Raw genomic sequence first — 21363 nt, forward strand, 5'->3', positions numbered from 1 at the left:
CTGGTACAAATTTCAAACAATGCTTGGCAGTTACGTGTCAGTCACCATCAGTGGTGCATTCTCCTTGGCAACGCCACCTGCCAACCAATCTGCATCTTTAGGTAGAGCATAAATTGTTGTTTTCCCCTTATATTGATATTTTTACGATGAGTCCTGATGAGTGCAAGACAAAAAGCTTAGACATCTGGAAAAACTCAGCAGGTCTGACAGCATCTGCGGAGAGGGACACAGTTGACGTTTTGAGTCCTTATGATCCTTCATCAGAACTAAGACGTATAGAAATGAGATGAAATATAAGCTGGTATAGGGGGGACAGGTAGAGCTCGATAAGGGGCCAGTGATAGGTGGAGGCCAAGAAGAGACTGCCAAAGATGTTATAGACAAAAGGACAAAGGGGTGTTGACAGTGGTGATATTATATAAAAAATGTGCTAATGGGGACATTAAGGGTAGAAAGCAGGACCAGCAAGTGGCAGATGGCCCTAGTGGGGGTGGGCGGGGGGAAGGGATCGAAATGGACTAAAAAGGTGGAGATGAAACAATAGATCAAAATGAATTTAAAAACAGGAGGGAAAAAAAAATACATTTGTAAAACATTTTTTTACATTATTGGAAAAAGGGGATCAGAAAGGGGGTGGGGATGGAGGAGAGAGTTCACGATCTGAAATTGTTGAACTCAATATTAAGGCTGGAAGGCTGTAAAGTGCCTAGTCGGAAGATGATGTGCTGTACCTCCAGTTTGCGTTGAGCTTCACTGGAACATTGCAGCAGGCCAAGGACGGACATGTGGGCATGAGAGCAGGGCGGTGTGTTGAAATGGCTAGTGATAGGGAGGTCTGGGTCATGCATGCGGACAGACCGAAGGTGTTCCGCAAAGCGGTCACCTAGTCTGCGTTTGGTCTCTCAATGTAGAGAAGATCGCATTAGGAGCAGCGAATGCAGTAGACTAAATTGAGGGAAGTGCAAGTGAAGCACTGCTTCACTTGAAAGGAGTGTTTGGGCCCTTGGACGGTGAGGAAGGGGGAAGTAAAGGGGCAGGTGTTGCACCTTCTGGGGTTGCATAGGAAGGTGCCGTGGGAGGGGGTTGAGGTGTAGGGAGTGATGGAGGAGTGGACCAGGGTGTCCCGGAGGGAACGATCCCTGCAGAAAGTCGCCAGGGGGGTGAAGGGAAGATGTGTATGGTGGTGGCATCATGCTGGAGTTGGCGGAAATGGTGGATGATGATCCTTTGAACGCAGAGGCTGGTGGGGTGATAAATGAGGACAAAGGGGACCCTATCATGTTTCTGGGAGGGAGAGGAAGGTGTGAGGGCGGATGCGCGGGAGATGGGCCAGACACGGTTGAGGGCCCTGTCAACCACCGTGGGTGGAAAACCTCGGTTAAGGAAGAAGGAAGACGTGTCAGAGGAACTGTTTTGGAAAGTGGCATCATCAGAACAGATGCGACAGAGGCGAAGGAACTGAGAGAATGGGATGGAGTCCTTATAGGAAGCGGGGTGTGAGTAGCTGTGGTCGAGGTAACTGTGGGAGTCAGGTAGGCTTGTAATGAATATTGGTGGACAGTCTATCACCAGAAATTGAGACTGAGAGGTTAAGGAAGGGAAGGGAAGTGTCAGTGATGGACCACGTAAAATGATGGAGGAGTAGAAACTGGAAGCAAAATTAATAAATTTTTCCAGATCCAGACGAGAGCATGAAGTGGCACCGAAGCAGTCATCGATGTACCGGAGAAAGAGTTGTGGGAGGGAGCCCGAGTAGGACTGGAACAAGGAATGTTCCACATACCCCATTAAGAGACAGGCATAACTGGGGCCCATGCGGGTACCCATAGCCACACATTGGAGGAAGTGAGACGAGTTTAAGGAGAAATTGTTCAGTGAGAGAACAAGTTCAGCCAGATGGAGGAGAGTAGTGGTGGATGGAGATTGTTCGGGCCTCTGTTCAAGGAAGAAGCTAAGGGCCCTCAGACCATCCCGGTGGGGGATGGAGGTGTAGAGGGATTGGACGTCCATGGTGAAGAGGCAGCGGTTGGGGCCAGGGAACTGGAAATTGTTGATATGATGTTGGGCGTCAGAGGAATCGCGGATGGAGGTGGGAAGAGACTGGATAAGGGGCGAGAGAATGGAGTCAAGATAGCAAGAAATGAGTTCCGTGGGGCAGGAACAGTCTGACACGATCGGTCTGCTGGGACAGTCCTGTTTATGGATTTTGGGTAGGAGGTAGAAGCGGGCCATCCGAGGTTGGGAGACTATGAGGTTGGAAGCTGTGGGAGGAAGATCTCCAGAGGAGATGAGGTCAGTGGCAGTCCTGGAAACAATGGCTTGATGGTCAGTGGTGGGGTCATGATCCAGGGGGATGTAGGAGGAAGTTTCTGCGAGTTGACGCTCAGCCTCTGCGAGGTAGAGGTCAGTGCGCCAGACAACAACAGCACCACCCTTGTCAGTGGGTTTGATGACAAAGTCAGGGTTGGACCTGAGAGAACGGAGTGCGGCAAGTTCAGAAAGAGACAGGTTAGAGTAGGTGAGAGGAACAGAGAAATTGAGACGGCTGATGTCACACCGACAGTTCTCAATGAAAAGATCAAGAGCAGGTCAAAATCCAGAGGGCAGGGTCCAGGTGGAGGGAGAATATTGGAGGTGGGTAAAAAGGATCCGTTGAATGGGGAGAGGTCTCCTGCCCAAAGAAGTGAGCACGGAAACCAAGGCGGCGGAAGAGTTCAGCATCGTGCCGAGCCCTTTTCCCTATTTTTAAATTTATTTCGATCTATTGTTTCATCTCCACCTTTTAGCCCATTTCGATCCCTTCCCCCCCACCCCACCCCCACTAGGGCCATCTGCCACTTGCTTGTCCTGCTTTCTACCCTTAATGTCCCCATTAGCACATCCTTTAGATAATATCACCACCATCAACACCCCTTTTTTGTCCTTTTGTCTATGACATCTTTGGCAGTCTCTTCTTGGCCTCCACCTATCACTGGCCCCCTATCGAGCTCTACCTGTCCCTCCCAACCCCCTCTACCAGCTTATATTTCATCTCATTTCTATATGTCTTAGTTCTGATGAAGGGTCATATGGACTCAAAACGTCAACTGCGTCCCTCTCCACAGATGCTGTCAGACCTGCTGAGTTTTTCCAGGTATTTTTGTTTTTGTTCTAGATTTCCAGCATCCGCAGTATTTTGCTTTAAGCTTAGACATCTCTTTTTTCAGCAATACTCAAGTTGGAGACAATAATGAAATTGGTACATTAAAATATGATCAGCACAGGTGTAGGGAGAGTCTTGATGAAACCTTACAGTACAATTTTATCATAAAACAGATGCATCAAATTCAAACAAAATGTCATGGAGGAAAAAATATTTTGGTACAAGCCTTATTCAGTCACAGCAGTTTTTAATTTTGCATATTCAAATCTGATTCTAAATTTGTTTTTTTCCCCTGAATCTAACTCAGATTTACTTAAAAGTAGAAAGCTACGATAACTGCAGCATGAAAAGCTGGAGTCCAAATCTCCCTCTTATCAGAGAGCTCACTAAGTGATGTTCACGAAATGAAATCTCCCCGATTGAATGTACAAATGTAAGAAATAGTGTAGACTATTTAAAAAATAATATAGAAAAGGGCTGCAGAAACATTAATTTATACTAGCCTGATGAAAATTTACTTCACAGCTTATGCCAAATAAGACTCCAACATGTTGGAACTTTTACTTCACTATGTAAAACTTGCCATTTAGCGCCATCTGTATTTGTGAATTTGCTCCTGCACCATAAGTGAGTGGAAAAGGCAAACATCTACACCAGAACGGTTGGAAACAGAAATTGCATGCTAACACTTCGCAACAATATGAATTAGTTTTATTATATCCAAGCTATGCTGCTCACCTGGTTCAATACAGCATTCCTCATCGAAAATAACACTGGAAAGAGAGAGCTCTGATTGAGAATCTCTAATTATTCAATTGTACCTCTTGGTGAGCAATCATGGAGCAAATTACATCAGGATCAATTAAATTAACAGCTGTAATTCTTTCCATATGCCTTATTTTGGGCATCACTCATACAGTTACTGGAGTGTTTGCTAATTTGCCCTCCCTAATCAGGGCCAAAGACCAAGTATAATAATACTGTTGCTAGCCAAATTTATTCAGCAAAGAACCAAAGGCCTTCCTTTGGACCTTGCTGATTTGTGAGGCATGGCTCGTCACTGGATAAACTTACAGCTTTAAATAAAACAGAATAAAATTGGTAATGAAAAAAAAGTCATACTGACACATTAAAGTGGGGTTTCAATTCAACACTTGATAAAAGTACTAAGAAACAAGTGAATTTTCAGTTTTACAATGGTTTTAAATACTTCACTTGAACTTCCTCCATTATGATAAAAAATAGTTTGGTACAACATGCAACCCCTTGTGGATGACATTGTAACCAGCAGTTGAAGGGAACAAATAGTTTTCCAGTTTCCTCAATTAAATTTCCTCAATTCAGATTTAAAAACATTTAGGTCATGCATAATCACAATATATAGTAAAAACTTTTGCTCTAACAATGTTTAGGAAACAAAGTGACAGTCAGGTTCCACCAAAACAAAAGGTTACAGAGCTGAAACTTTAACTGTTTCTCTCTCCACATATGCTGCCAAACCTGCTGAGTATTTCCAACATTTTTTGTTTTTATTTCAGATATCCAGCATCCACAGTATTTTGCTTTTGTGTTTGTGATGGTCAAATTCTTTTCCCACCCAAATGGTTAGAAATATTCAGATTTGCTGGAGCATTGAATGCTCTGCTCCAGCGAGCAATTGAGACACAGACCGAGAAAGAGAAAACTGGTAAATATTTAAAGTAGAGGAAGGTACAGGGAAAAGAACTAGGCATTAGGATTAGTTCTGGAATACTCTACAAAAAGCTGCAGAAAAAGATGGGTCAAATAGCCTCTTTCATGCACTAAACTCATCTGGTTCTTTCTACTAGTAAATTAACAGTCAGGCTGATTTTCCTTAATTTTAAAATATTCTAAATGCAAGTGTTTTAGTTTTAGTTGGCACACAATGCTTTCCTGCTTTGTCTCATCACATGTGCCAAAATGCTCGAGTGCCTATTCAGCATAGCTATCAGGAGGACCAAGTTACTTGGAGAATAGAAGTAAAGTAGCTCTGCCAATATGCAATCAGAAAAACACATGCAACATCTACATGGATGGAAACCAGAAATTATTCTGCACGGTAATTCTAAATGACCTTATACTATAAAAAAGGAAAACCCAAGAGACAGTTTATTAATGATTAATTGCAATAAAGTCTGCATTTTAAAATAATCCAGCTTTATAAATTCTGTGTATAAAATGAAACCCTATTGGTTTCCTGATCCCTAAGCCAAGAAAACCAGTTAAACCTCTGTATTGTGTCCCTATAAATGGGGAGGTTAAAACAGTCACAATGATTTACAGACATCACTATTGTGTAACCTGGAACTCTGAAAATATTATAAATTACAATTTGATGTTGCAAGGACTAATTAAATCACTGAAGTTGGATAAAAGCCTGTATAATAGCGCAGCAGTGCAGAAACTTTCAACCTCAGGCAAAACACTTCCATTGTAATCTGTGACAGGACAGCTTCATGGGTGACTGAGCTGCAATTCCTATAACAGGATCATTCTTTGCATTGAATTCTTTGTATGAAATCCAGTAACATTCGGACAGTGGATAATTACAGCAAACGTACAGGCTAGACCAATATTTGAAAGTAGAAAATCCAATATTAAAACACTTCCTCAAAGCACCTCAGATACAATAATATTACATGGTACAATTCTAGACAGAATAGGCTCCCCACTTCTATGTACTAAATGAGTTAGCAAATTTAAAAACATATTACTAAAAAGCATTAAGATATCTCTTACGCAACACTTCCCAAACTATTTTCCAATTTGACCCTATTTTAGCACTTAAATTGACACAAGATACAATCTCAGACATCAATAAAAAAACTGCAATAAAGCAGCATAGTAACCTTCAGTATATAGTTATTAAAATTCCTCATAAAGCCTGGCCCCAACCACAAACCTGGCACCAGTGCCTCCAGTGCTGAGCTGCAGCCTGTCAGAGCCCAAGCTCATCACCTTGGCACTGCTGAAAAACCTGGGCTCCAACATCAACCACCTTAAGATCTTCAACCTGTGTTTTGCTGCCTGCTGGCAAAGGTCCATGAGCTGGGGCAGCTTTGTTGAAATAATGGACTGGCGAGTACATAAAACAGTGTTTTAAAAACAGATTTTCATATTTATATAAAGTTTATGTTGATCTATAATATATGAACTTCTATACTGAGTGTTACTATGCTGCTTTATTGTTTTGTTTTTGTTGTCACCTTTGGTGACATAATTTAAGTGTTAAAATGGGGTCGTATTAGAAAATTGTTTTGGAACTTTTTTTTAAAGTTCTTTTTTCAGTTCATATCCATAACCTTTGATATTCCTTTATTTTTTTTAAAGCAACAGCGTACTTCCCATTGTGAGAAGGCTCCTGATTAATACTTTATCAAAGCGATCTGCACAATAAGAGTCATTTCTAATACTTCAGTCAGGTATTACCTCAGTCTGTGATGAATGAGATACTAAGTACTGGAGTACCACTCATGCGCTGAGAGGAAGAATGTTGGCTGATGGCCTCATATCTCCACAGGGCAAGTTCACAACCTTATATTAGGTGGGGGAAAATGAGGTTACAGTACAAAACGTCAAACTCAACAATCAACCTTTCCCCTTAAAATATATGGTGATGCTCAGAAAGGGATGACTGGATAGAAGGCATTGCACATAGATCCTAAAAATATAGAAAGACAGTTAACCTTTTCCAGTGGAAACAATTGATGGTCAGTCTTAAGAAAGGGTTATTTACTATTTTACAAGTTACAAAGAAACAAAGTGATCAAAATACCATAAACGACCTATGTCTTTCAACATTGCCTGAAAGCTTTCTACTATTAGCAAAAGTGAACAGGAAAATGACACAAGTGGCTACCAATTTAAGAAGAGCAAGAGTCAATTGGCTAGAATGACGGAATTGCTTCTTTATGGGACGAATTACTAAGTTTTTCTTTTAGTCATTTATAGGATGCGGGCGTCACTGGCTAGGCCAGCATTTATTGCCCATCCCTAATTTCCCTTGAGAAGGCGGTGGTGAGCTGCTTTCTTGAGTGGCTGCAGCCCCTCTACCGTAGTTACTATTCAACCATCTTAAAATGTTTAAATGAGAATATTTGATCTGATCTCCAGGGTAAATCCAACCAAACTAGCCAGGCAGGAAGTCTCAAATTTACAGTCCAATATTACCTTCGATAGACGACTTCAGTGGAGTGTAAAAATCTGATGGACGTAAAACCAGGGTTGTACCCGATCTAGTCAGTTTCCCTGGGAAATCAACTTAGTTAAAATTTTCCCTCGAGTGCCCGATCAAATGGCAATCAATTTAAAAAAAAAGAAACAGAATTTATGGGGTATTTGTGCAAGATTTCTTTTCATTGCATTTTAAATATTCTTTTCCCCGATTGCATTGCCTGGCACTGCTCCTAGGCCACTACTAATGTCTAAGTAGGCAGCAGGCACCAGAAACTGGCAAGATGCAAATCCACCATCTGACTTTTCCCCCTTATTTCTGGGAGATGCCACAGGCATGGAGTACCCACGAGCTCAAATGTTCAGATTCAAAAGTTAGTACGCTAGGACTGATAGCTGTGCCTATCTGCTTCATGGCATGGATATTTCATTGTTAAACTTCGGCACCAAAGCAATATCTGCCCCTATTATATTTGAAATTTTTAAAATCTTTTTTCAGGATTCCTACAGATTAAAATCCGTTATTTAGAGTTAAAGGTTTGTTAAAGATGCAAAATTTATATTTTTAGATAATTGAGAACATGCAAGGGAAAGACATACAAACCATTGCCACCCACCGACCTGAAGCATCTGATCAAAACAGCAAGTTGATTGATATAATTTGGCAATCAGAAATACACTGCAAATTCAGCCAGGTGGTTGTTTCTGTACAGGTCTCAATTCAAAAATAATCTTCAAATAACACATTCCTTTGGATATTGCTGCAAAACCTCAGTTAAATCATTAGAAATGAGTGTCATAATTACCCAAGTTTCTTTCTCTAGAATTGCAAAACAGGTTCAAAAGAAAGTTGCAAAAAAAAACCTTTGAAATTCATATTTAGATCCAGCTAGCTTAGGTATACCAAAAACAAAATGGGGTACATTTCCATCTTTACTGCCTGGTAGTAATCTGGAAAAGTGGATCAACTGAGCTTTATAAAAGTTGATAAATGAGCTAAACATCTAGTGTTCAAGTTATACAACCTAACAAGCTCTTCACATTGAGGCAGATTACATAAATTCATGTTTAAAAGTATTGAGAGTGTCAGCTTCTCCTTACCTAGAATTTGTGGACCATGAAAAAGTGCACAGCCAGTTGTTTTACAAACAGAGGCAAGCAACAAAATGGGTGCACATGCTAATTTCTACAGCTGCCAGATAACAAGACTGGGCATTGCCAGATCTGGCAGGGATATGCCTAGAAACGGTAGTAACATAACAAAGCTAATTAAATAAAAAATTCAAACAGGGACTAGGGAGTGGCTTATGATTAGGTATGCTGTTGAATATTATAGTAATTATGAAGCTGCATTTGCAGGTTAGTTTGAAATAACTTGGGAAAAATACTGCTTGGCAACATGTAAATTTTATACCGCATTTCTTAAGCAAACTGAAGATAATACTTGGCTAGAGGCTAACAGGGAACATTAATTATAGTATTAACAAAGTTATGTTAAGTACAACATGCAATTTATAGGCATCAGTAACACTCCTCAAGGTCACTTTACAGTAACATGCCTGAAGGTCACTTTTGTCATTAGCTAAAGGTCAAACTAGCTAACTTGTGCTCTTTCAAAAAAAAATAAGACAACACACTTTGCATTTCCAACAAACAACAGGAGCACAGATAAAAAATTCTTCTAATACTATAGTACCTATAGCAACATTATAGTTCTTATCTGCCAGACAATTTGCATTTGTGTTTTTCTGTAGTTCTTGTGCTTTTCTGACCTTAAAAATTTGAAAGCTGTCAGTTCACACACTCCCTCAGCTTCTAGCATACAACATCCGCAAGTAACTAATTTAGGCATAAAAGCAAAAATAGCTGGAAATACTTAGCAGGTCAGGCAACAAAGTTAGTGTTTCAGGTTGATGACCTTTCATCAGAACATCCTGTTGCTCTGATGAAAAGATCATTGACCTGAAACGTTAACTCTTTCTCTCTCCACAGATGCTGCCTGATCTGCTGAGTATTTCCAGCATTTTTGTTTTTATTTCAGATTTCCAGCATCCACAGTTTTTGAACTATTTTAGGAAGAAACTTGGTAACTAGAATATGATTCACTAAAGCAAAGTCACAGAGTCAAAATGTTAACTGTTTCTCCCTTCACAGATGCTACCAGACCTGAGTATTTCTGACATTTTGCTTTATTTATTGAGAACATCATCATCTGGTGTTACAAGTAACTTTCATTTTTAAACTGTAGAACTATGATTAAAATGATTAAACTCATACCGCATAGCTAAAACACGATTACTGTTTTGAAAACAGTCCTGTTTATCCGTTAGCACCATAGTCTTGCACTTATGACCGTTTTATTTGTCTCAAAAAGAGGATCGCATAACATTGTATTTCATAGATCAGAAATGCCCAGGAAAAACATTTCTTACTCCGAGCTGAACAGTTTAGTAAATTTTCAGTTCAAGCAATGCAATGATAAAATTTAAAGTTACAGCAATAAACCTATTTATATTCAGGATTAGCTATCACTAATATTAATCAGACTACAAATTTAAAACACCCAAAATTTAAGATGGCTAATATATTAATTATTTTGATAATCTTTTCTCAAACCTTATTCCTCCAGAAACCAAAAATACTGATCTTACTCCTTGTGGCTACCACCTTCAGTAAAACAGCTTATAGAACAGCTTCTTTAACCATCGTCAGAATACATGGATGACTGCACTGTTGCAACTCTGAAAACTAAGTAAACTGTTGACATTTATACAGGTGAAAACAGGAAGGGGTTGCCAATGGGGGAGTAATCTTTCTTGTAGATATAGTAATTATATGCCTAGATGAGCAAAATCATCTAAGATACACTGAGGGTTAAAAGAAAGGAAACATTTGTTGAGTGCACCCACAAATCTCATTACTAAATTTTCAGAATATCATTACAAATTCAGATCCAAGAAAATACCTTCTTGGGCTCAGTCATTCCTGTAAGCAGCCTGAGCGTCTTTATTTTATGGAAGTCAACTCACACTTTGGAAATAGCACAACCAACGGTTATGGCAATACCCCATTGTGACTGGAATCTGACATCTATGTCTTTCACTTGCGCATTTCATCAATCTCTTCGAATGTAGATCAAGTTAACATGGTGAGCGACACTCAACATAAATAACACAGCTTACCAATTTTTACAGTGACCAAACATATAAAACAAGTTATAATCAGATACACTTCCAATCAGTCACACTTCCAATCAGTCCAATTCAATCCCATAGACACAGAATTTTGGACACTCCATTCTTCCCCACATTAAGTGAAGTAAGATATCCCACTAAACAGAAAAGGTACTGTAACTGTTCCTGGAGTGCTGATTTTGAACTGCTCTAAAACTTTTGCAGTGATCTGTTTAAAAGTCCAACATGCTTTTGCAGCTTATTTGTTTCAAGAAAAAAACTCTCAATTTATCCTTTTCATAATGAGGGTTCCAAGCACAACAAATGCTTAACTGTTCAATTACTTAGACAAGCTATTATTATCCCCATTGTTTAGTCATCGGGGGAAACAACTTCTGTCAGCATATTAACAGACTTTTTTCTAGATTTTGTTTTAAAACTTGTAGCAGTTTTGCTTAAAAAACAACCATTAAAGCTAAAATCTTATATTCAAATCCTCTGTGGAAAAATAGATCAAAAATCCTAAATATGTCAATCCTAAAAGAGCCTAAAATATTTAAGCATAGGAAAAATTCTTTCGAGTTATCAACAGTCACAGATTGCAACTCTTTCGAGTACAATCACAGTTCTTGGTTTCCGGGAGTGGGACATGATCCCACAAACCTCTGATTCAAAGGTGACGGTGCTATGAACTGAGCCACAGCTGACACCTCAAAAGGAAGATTGCTTTTTAACACTTATAACTCTTTCGAGTACATTCAAAGTTCTTGGTTTCCGGGAGTGGGACACGAACCCACAACCCTCTGATTCAAAGGCGAGGGTGCTATGAACTGAGCCACAGCATAGGAAACTCTTTCGAGTTATCAACAGTCACAGCTTGCAACTCTTTCGAGTACAATCACAGTTCTTGGTTGCCGGGAGTGGGACATGAACCCACAACCCTCTGATTCAAAGGCGAGGGTGCTATGAACTGAGCCACAGCATAGGAAACTCTTTCGAGTTATCAACAGTCACAGCTTGCAACTCTTTCGAGTACAATCACAGTTCTTGGTTTCCGGGAGTGGGACATGAACCCACAACCCTCTGATTCAAAGGCGAGGGTGCTATGGACCGAGCCACAGCATAGGAAACTCTTTCGAGTTATCAACAGTCACAGATTGCAACTCTTTCGAGTACAATCACAGTTCTTGGTTTCCGGGAGTGGGACATGAACCCACAACCCTCTGATTCAAAGGCGAGGGTGCTATGGACCGAGCCACAGCATAGGAAACTCTTTCGAGTTATCAACAATCACAGGTTGCAACTCTTTCGAGTACAATCACAGTTCTTGGTTTCCGGGAGTGGGACATGAACCCACAACCCTCTGATGCAAAGGTGAGGGTGCTATGAACTGAGCCACAGCTGACACCTCAAAAACTCTTTCGAGTTATCAACAGTCACAGATTGCAACTTCTTTCGAGTACAATCACAGTTCTTGGTTTTCCAGGAGTGGGACACGAACCCACAACCCTCTGATTCAAAGGCGAGGGTGCTATGAACTGAGCCACAGCTGACACCTCCGCCACAGCATAGGAAACTCTTTCGAGTTACCAACAGTCAAAGATTGCAACTTCTTTCGAGTACAATCACAGTTCTTGGTTTTCCAGGAGTGGGACATGAACCCACAACCCTCTGATTCAAAGGCGAGGGTGCTATGAACTGAGCCACAGCTGACACCTCCGCCACAGCATAGGAAACTCTTTCGAGTTACCAACAGTCACAGGTTGCAACTTCTTTCGAGTACAATCACAGTTCTTGGTTTCCGGGAGTGGGACATGAACCCACAACCCTCTGATTCAAAGGTGAGGGTGCTATGAACTGAGCCACAGCTGACACCATAGGAAACTCTTTCGAGTTATCAACAGTCACAGATTACAATTCTTTCGAGTACAATCACAGTTCTTGGTTTCCGGGAGTGGGACATGAACCCACAACCCTCTGATTCAAAGGTGAGGGTGCTATGAACTGAGCCACAGCTGACACCATAGGAAACTCTTTCGAGTTATCAACAGTCACAGATTACAATTCTTTCGAGTACAATCACAGTTCCTGGTTTCCGGGAGTCGGACATGAACCCACAACCCTCTGATTCAAAGGTGAGGGTGCTATGAACTGAGCCACAGCTGACACCATAGGAAACTCTTTCGAGTTATCAACAGTCACAGATTGCAACTCTTTCGAGTACAATCACAGTTCTTGGTTTCCGGGAGTGGGACATGAACCCACAACCCTCTGATGCAAAGGCGAGGGTGCTATGAACTGAGCCACAGCTGACACCATAGGAAACTCTTTCGAGTTATCAACAATCACAGATTGCAACTCTTTCGAGTACAATCACAGTTCTTGGTTTCCGGGAGTGGGACATGAACCCACAACCCTCTGATTCAAAGGCGAGGGTGCTATGAACTGAGCCACAGCTGACACCTCCGCCACAGCATAGGAAACTCTTTCGAGTTACCAACAGTCACAGATTACAATTCTTTCGAGTACAATCACAGTTCTTGGTTTCCGGGAGTCGGACATGAACCCACAACCCTCTGATTCAAAGGTGAGGGTGCTATGAACTGAGCCACAGCTGACACCATAGGAAACTCTTTCGAGTTATCAACAGTCACAGATTACAACTCTTTCGAGTACAATCACAGTTCTTGGTTTCCGGGAGTGGGACATGAACCCACAACCCTCTGATTCAAAGGTGAGGGTGCTATGAACTGAGCCACAGCTGACACCATAGGAAACTCTTTCGAGTTATCAACAGTCACAGATTGCAACTCTTTCGAGTACAATCACAGTTCTTGGTTTCCGGGAGTGGGACATGAATCCACAACCCTCTGATTCAAAGGTGAGGGTGCTATGAACTGAGCCACAGCTGACACCATAGGAAACTCTTTCGAGTTATCAACAGTCACAGATTACAATTCTTTCGAGTACAATCACAGTTCTTGGTTTCCGGGAGTGGGACATGAACCCACAACCCTCTGATTCAAAGGTGAGGGTGCTATGAACTGAGCCACAGCTGACACCATAGGAAACTCTTTCGAGTTATCAACAGTCACAGATTGCAACTCTTTCGAGTACAATCACAGTTCTTGGTTTCCGGGAGTGGGACATGAACCCACAACCCTCTGATGCAAAGGCGAGGGTGCTATGAACTGAGCCACAGCTGACACCTCCGCCACAGCATAGGAAACTCTTTCGAGTTATCAACAGTCACAGATTGCAACTCTTTCGAGTACAATCACAGTTCTTGGTTTCCGGGAGTGGGACATGAACCCACAACCCTCTGATGCAAAGGCGAGGGTGCTATGAACTGAGCCACAGCTGACACCATAGGAAACTCTTTCGAGTTATCAACAGTCACAGATTGCAACTCTTTCGAGCACAATCACAGTTCTTGGTTTCCGGGAGTGGGACATGAACCCACAACCCTCTGATTCAAAGGCGAGGGTGCTATGAACTGAGCCACAGCTGACACCTCCGCCACAGCATAGGAAACTCTTTCGAGTTATCAACAATCACAGATTGCAACTCTTTCGAGTACAATCACAGTTTTTGGTTTCCGGGAGTGGGACATGAACCCACAACCCTCTGATTCAAAGGCGAGGGTGCTATGAACTGAGCCACAGCTGACACCTCCGCCACAGCATAGGAAAATCTTTCCAGTTACCAACAGTCACAGGTTGCAACTTCTTTCGAGTACAATCACAGTTCTTGGTTTCCGGGAGTGGGACATGAACCCACAACCCTCTGATTCAAAGGTGAGGGTGCTATGAACTGAGCCACAGCTGACACCATAGGAAACTCTTTCGAGTTATCAACAGTCACAGATTACAATTCTTTCGAGTACAATCACAGTTCTTGGTTTCCGGGAGTGGGACATGAACCCACAACCCTCTGATTCAAAGGTGAGGGTGCTATGAACTGAGCCACAGCTGACACCATAGGAAACTCTTTCGAGTTATCAACAGTCACAGATTGCAACTCTTTCGAGTACAATCACAGTTCTTGGTTTCCGGGAGTGGGACATGAACCCACAACCCTCTGATTCAAAGGTGAGGGTGCTATGAACTGAGCCACAGCTGACACCTCCGCCACAGCATAGGAAACTCTTTCGAGTTATCAACAGTCACAGATTACAACTCTTTCGAGTATAATCACAGTTCTTGGTTTCCGGGAGTGGGACATGAACCCACAACCCTCTGATTCAAAGGTGAGGGTGCTATGAACTGAGCCACAGCTGACACCATAGGAAACTCTTTCGAGTTATCAACAGTCACAGATTGCAACTCTTTTGAGCACAATCACAGTTCTTGGTTTCCAGGAGTGGGACATGAACCCACAACCCTCTGATTCAAAGGCGAGGGTGCTATGAACTGAGCCACAGCTGACACCTCCGCCACAGCATAGGAAACTCTTTCGAGTTATCAACAGTCACAGATTAGAACTCTTTCGAGTACAATCACAGTTCTTGGTTTCCGGGAGTGGGACATGAACCCACAACCCTCTGATTCAAAGGTGAGGGTGCTCTGAACTGAGCCACAGCTGACACCATAGGAAACTCTTTTGAGTTAGCAACAGTCCCAGATTGCAACTCTTTCGAGTACAATCACAGTTCTTGGTTTCCAGGAGTTGGACATGAACCCACAATCCTCTGATTCAAAGGCGAGGGTGCTATGAACTGAGCCACAGCTGACACCTCCGCCACAGCATAGGAAACTCTTTCGAGTTATCAACAGTCACAGATTGCAACTCTTTCGAGTACAATCACAGTTCTTGGTTTCCGGGAGTGGGACATGAACCCACAACCCTCTGATGCAAAGGCGAGGGTGCTATGAACTGAGCCACAGCTGACACCTCCGCCACAGCATAGGAAACTCTTTCGAGTTATCAACAGTCACAGATTGCAACTCTTTCGAGCACAATCACAGTTCTTGGTTTCCGGGAGTGGGACACGAACCCACAACCCTCTGATTCAAAGGCGAGGGTGCTATGAACTGAGCCACAGCTGACACCTCCGCCACAGCATAGGAAACTCTTTCGAGTTATCAACAATCACAGATTGCAACTCTTTCGAGTACAATCACAGTTTTTGGTTTCCGGGAGTGGGACATGAACCCACAACCCTCTGATTCAAAGGCGAGGGTGCTATGAACTGAGCCACAGCTGACACCTCCGCCACAGCATAGGAAAATCTTTCCAGTTACCAACAGTCACAGGTTGCAACTTCTTTCGAGTACAATCACAGTTCTTGGTTTCCGGGAGTGGGACATGAACCCACAACCCTCTGATTCAAAGGTGAGGGTGCTATGAACTGAGCCACAGCTGACACCATAGGAAACTCTTTCGAGTTATCAACAGTCACAGATTACAATTCTTTCGAGTACAATCACAGTTCTTGGTTTCCGGGAGTGGGACATGAACCCACAACCCTCTGATTCAAAGGTGAGGGTGCTATGAACTGAGCCACAGCTGACACCATAGGAAACTCTTTCGAGTTATCAACAGTCACAGATTGCAACTCTTTCGAGTACAATCACAGTTCTTGGTTTCCGGGAGTGGGACATGAACCCACAACCCTCTGATTCAAAGGCGAGGGTGCTATGAACTGAGCCACAGCTGGCACCTCCGCCACAGCATAGGAAACTCTTTCGAGTTATCAACAGTCACAGATTACAACTCTTTCGAGTACAATCACAGTTCTTGGTTTCCGGGAGTGGGACATGAACCCACAACCCTCTGATTCAAAGGTGAGGGTGCTCTGAACTGAGCCACAGCTGACACCATAGGAAACTCTTTTGAGTTATCAACAGTCCCAGATTGCAACTCTTTCGAGTACAATCACAGTTCTTGGTTTCCAGGAGTGGGACATGAACCCACAATCCTCTGATTCAAAGGCGAGGGTGCTATGAACTGAGCCACAGCTGACACCTCTGCCACAGCATAGGAAACTCTTTCGAGTTATCAACAGTCACAGATTGCAACTCTTTCAAGTACAATCACAGTTCTTGGTTTCCGGGAGTGGGACATGAACCCACAACCCTCTGATTCAAAGGCGAGGGTGCTATGAACTGAGCCACAGCTGACACCTCCCACAGCATAGGAACACGAACAGGTCATTCAGCCCTTCATATCTGTATCACCTGCCATTCAATTAAATTATGGCTAATGTGCATCTAACTTCTTTCCAGCTGCTTTGGCTCCATATCCTTTTATACCCTTGGCTAGAAAAAAGATTATTGATCTCAGATTTAAAATGAATTGAGCTAGCATCTACTGCTTTTTGTGGGAGAGAGTTCTATCACTGTGTGAATGAGTTTCCTAACCTCTCTCCTGAATGTACCAGCTCTGATGTTAAGGTTATGACCCCTTTCCCTATGCTTCCTCACTAGCAGAAAAAAGTTTTCTCCTATCTACTGCATTGATCATTTTCAACAATCTTAAAAAGCTCAATCAAATCACCCGTAATTTTCTATATTCCAGGGAATACAATAATAGTTTATGTAATCTTTCTTCAAAATCTAACCCTTGGAGCTCTGGTAACATTCTGCTGAATTGGCATTACACTGCACTTGCACTTTCTAAGGTACTGTGGCCAGAACTATAAACAGTGCTCCAGATGTGGTTTTCATGGCTTTGTATAACTGTAGCAAAACTTCCTCCTTTTTATATTCTAGCACTTAAACTATTCTATGGCCAGAATCTTCGGGTTGGCAAGTGGGGCGGGGCCCGCTTGCCAGCACGTAAAATGACAGGTGATAACATCGGGCATGTGTCCCGACGTCACCACGTGTCATTTAGGTCTTGATTTCGGCGGGCACGCACTGGAGTTGGTTGCACACCCGCCGAACTGTTAAAGGCCTGTTAAGGCCATTTAAACAGCAATTAAAATAATTAACTGAGCTGCCCGTCCAACCTTAAGGTTGGCGGGCAGGCGAAGAGCCCAGGTGGCCTTCGCATTTATCATGAAGCCTCATCCATGGGCGGGATGAGGTTTCATGAAGGTTTTTAAACTTTAATAAAAATTTTCAAAAAAATTCACAGACATGTCCCAGCTCATGTGACACTGTTACAAGAGGGGACACTTTTTTTTCCTTTATTTAAATTTTTAAATATCAAATTGATCTCCCCGAGGCAGCTCTGTGCCTCGGAGATTTCTGCACTCTTTCGCTTACATGCGCGAAAGAGCGCGGGCCCGGACTCAGCCTATTCCCCCCGCCCGCACAGGGAGCGCTCAGCGCTTCCAGGTGCGCATCATGCTGGGCGGGCCTTAATTGGCCCGCCCACATAAAATGGCGGCGCACTGCCTATCACGGGCGGTGATCGGCTGCACGCCCACCCAACTCCGCCCCCCCGACTGGCAGAAAACTCTCCCCTATATTCTATAAAGGCTAATTTTCCATGAGCCCTTTTTTTTCTGCATTTAACTACATTTTAGTGATGTGAACATCAACCCCTATATTTTTTTAGGCCTCACCCATTCCTAGATTTTCACTACACCGCTCAGATCAATCTTTTTTTGATCCAAAATGGACGTGTTCACACCTACCAGCATCCATCCGCTACAGTTTTGCCCACTCACTTAATTCATCAATGTCTCTTTGTAACTTAATGCTCCATCTACACTACTTACCATACTGTTGGGGAAGGAAACAGTTAAAGAAGTTCAATTGCTAATTACTAGTTAACAACCTAAGTACCCACTTGGTTGTATAAAAAAAGGGATAACAGGTGAGGCAAGTTCTCTCTGTAGAGAGTTTTATGCACCGGAAATAAAACTATCTGAAGGAGTCTGTCTTGGTCTTGGTCTTTATTGCCAAACAGCTGTTGGGGCTTAACATATACCACCAATCTTTGTGTCACTGGCAAACTTGGATCTATGGCTCTCTATTTTGTTATTCAAATAATTAATATAGTACCTAATTGAGCCCCGAGTACATATCCATTATCCCTACTTTTGCCTTTAATTCTATGAGTGTTAATTTTAGCTAACAGTCTCTTATGTGGAATCCTATCAAATATATCTTGGAATTGCATATAGACTACATCCATAGGCATTCCCCTGTCTACTGCTTTGGTTACTTCCTCAAAAAATTCATTTAGGTTCATTAGACATCCCCTAACCTTTACAAATCTATGTTGACTCTGATCAGCTCAAATTTCTCCAAGTGCTCAGTCACTCTATTCCTTAATTACAAATTAAAACAACTTCTTACAACAGCTGTTGGTCTATAAGTGTCTTAATTTTTCTCATTCCTTTCTATATTAAGGAGTTACATTTACAATGTTCTAATCTAAAAAAGGGATAATTACTACATCGAGAGTATTTTGGAAAATTACAATTAAAGCACCCACAATTTTCTCACCTACTTCCTTTAAAACACTGGAGGTGGAAGCCATCAGGTCCTGGGAATTTGTCAGTCTTCACTGTCATTTTTAAAAAAAAATTTCCTGCTTATTTTAACTTTAGTGAGTTCCAATCCTTCATACATTATTAATTTCCTGGAATGTCACGTTTATTATCCTCTTCCTCTACTGTGAAGATTGACAGCAATTATTCAACAAGTCTGCCATTTCCTTATTTTCATTGCGATATTACTGATTTATTTCTAAAGAGCCCACCCTTGATTACACTTTTTCTACTATTATAATTTTAAAAATGTGTGTTAATCTTGAAATTCTTCAAGTTTCTTTTCATTGAAAAAAGGGATTCAGGTGCCACAGTAATAATATTGTTTCACTTTTTACTTGGGCGTAAAAGTCTGAATAAAAGAAAGGCTCTTCTCTCAAATTTAATTTCAAAGGCCCTATATTAAGAGTGAGAGTTTGGGTCTTGGTGCTGAGTAAAACCACAATTCACATTCAAGCCAATAATTTCTCTAAAGCCACAGATGTCAAGTGTGGGAGAAAGACATCAATATTAGGGGATTACCTTGCAAGATTGATATATAGTAAATTAAGTTTTGCCATATGATTACATGGTAGCTGAGCTAAAACACTTCAGCTCGTGTTGTTGAAAGAAATATTTTCCAACTTTTTGGCACCCATATAGTCCTCAGTGGATAAGCCAAGAAACAATCAGATATTTTTTGAAGTTGAAGTTGGAATTAGTTGACAAACCTACCCATCCTCCTTGCTGGATGATATAATCAGCTTCAGTCTCCTCAATGTACTTCACTCCAAATTCCACTAGTTCCTTTAGTGGCTGCTGGCTGTGACTGGTTAGTAGCTGTTGTAACAACACTAGGGAGATCAGAACCTACAAAATAAGCAGTAAAAATACTATGGTTCAAAGCAGGGATAAACCACCAAGCACAAATTACAGATAACTTCCCACTTTCTGAGAACAAGAAAAATAGAAATATTATCCTAACATACACACGCAAAATAAATCAAGAGATATATAGACGAAGATAATCAGATACTCTATAGATGATGCTGGTTCCTGTGCATTTATATTGTGCCTTAACACACCCTCAGGACATCCCAAAGCACATTACAAGTAAAATGATTACTTTTTCCAAGTGTAGTCACTGTTGTGCAGGCAAACTGCACTGCTGGGACTGGGTAACTAATCAGGATTGAATAGGGGAGAAGTGGGGGACACATGTGGATTTCTACTTGATTAATTTTGAGGAGCAGAAGAGATTGTGTGAATTTTTGCCTTTGGAGAACAAACAAAACTGATGTGGAATCAACAATGATGTAAGCTATAATTTTAGGAACAGCAGACAATAGCTAGCCGTTTCTCATTCTTTATGTTTTTCAACTTGGAAGATTTGCCTTCAGCTTTCATAGTCAACCAATCACTACCTCATTAAATGAGAACCAGAAATGGGTTTTCTTTTCTTTCTCATGGACTGTTTGTGTGCTTTGGAAGACTAAAGCTCAGCTGCAATGAATCACAAGGCATTTAGGGAATGGAAAAGATCAAAGTCATACCAAGATTGATTTTTTTTCCCCTATACAAAATGTAATATGCAAGCCTCCAGCATTAATTTCCTGCTTCAAACTTTTGTATGGCTTCAATTAAATTTATGCATCTAGTCCACATTATAGCATGACAAAAGAAATGAGGTCAGCTCTGACCTCCAGCTCAGTGAATCCTACGGTTGCAATGTGTATATTTATTAATAATATTTACAGTTCTGGAAGTCAAGAATTCTGGTATTTTATCCATAGCCTTTTTACCCTTATAGTAATCAACTTTTTTTTAAAAACTGTGTCCAAAATCCCTCATCAGTTTATAAAAGGTTTAGCTACTGCTAAAAGAGGAATGTAACTGGAAAGAGATAATTGGTTGCTTTAATTTTCAGGCCATTTATAATAGAGTTGTAATATTTTAGTATTCAATTTGCATTTACTAACTCATTGTTGGAAGCATTATAGTACTGTAGTTTACTAAAGGAGTCACCGACATGAGAGAAATTCTGAATTATTGCAGACTTGACAAGCACATTTCCAGCACCCTAGAAAAAATACAAATAGCTTATGTGTCTATTCCCATATGCACCATCTACGTATTTCTTAGTCACATGAAATACTGGGAGATGTTGACTGAAAGGACAGTTTCATCCCACCCTATCACCCACTCCTAGTCTGGGTCATTAAAGTGCTGCATTTGCATACAGCAGGCTGTGGAATAGCAACTCTGCTTCTCATTGTCTTGACACTAGCACTGAAATTCAGGTCCATGGTTACCTTGTCTGGAACTTTGAGAATAAACTAAGCTATTCATACCTTATTCCACCCACTGGTGTGGCTGGCAACTTGATTTGCTTGCTCTTTGTATACCTTATACTCAAGTGGCCTGCAAAA

At 41.5% G+C, this 21363-nt stretch overlaps 1 protein-coding gene across 6 annotated transcripts in view; it reads right to left on the reverse strand.

Moving 5' to 3' along the window:
* Positions 1–21363, reverse strand: part of bcl2l13 (BCL2 like 13) — a 46296-nt gene that overhangs the window by 6556 nt on the left and 18377 nt on the right. For 5 of the 6 annotated variants that reach the window (XM_078568154.1, XM_078568150.1, XM_078568153.1 and 2 more), the window contains exons 5-6: positions 21286–21355; positions 19670–19804 (exon numbers count right to left, since the gene is read on the reverse strand). In XM_078568154.1, the coding sequence (XP_078424280.1) occupies positions 19670–19804; positions 21286–21355 (205 nt within the window). Of the gene's footprint in view, positions 1–3880; positions 3916–19669; positions 19805–21285; positions 21356–21363 lie in introns of all 6 variants that reach the window. The other variant, XM_078568155.1, reaches the window with a different exon arrangement.

Source organism: Cetorhinus maximus, chromosome 22, assembly GCF_964194155.1.
Source record: "Cetorhinus maximus chromosome 22, sCetMax3.hap1.1, whole genome shotgun sequence".
In the NCBI taxonomy this organism is placed as follows: domain Eukaryota; kingdom Metazoa; phylum Chordata; class Chondrichthyes; order Lamniformes; family Cetorhinidae; genus Cetorhinus; species Cetorhinus maximus.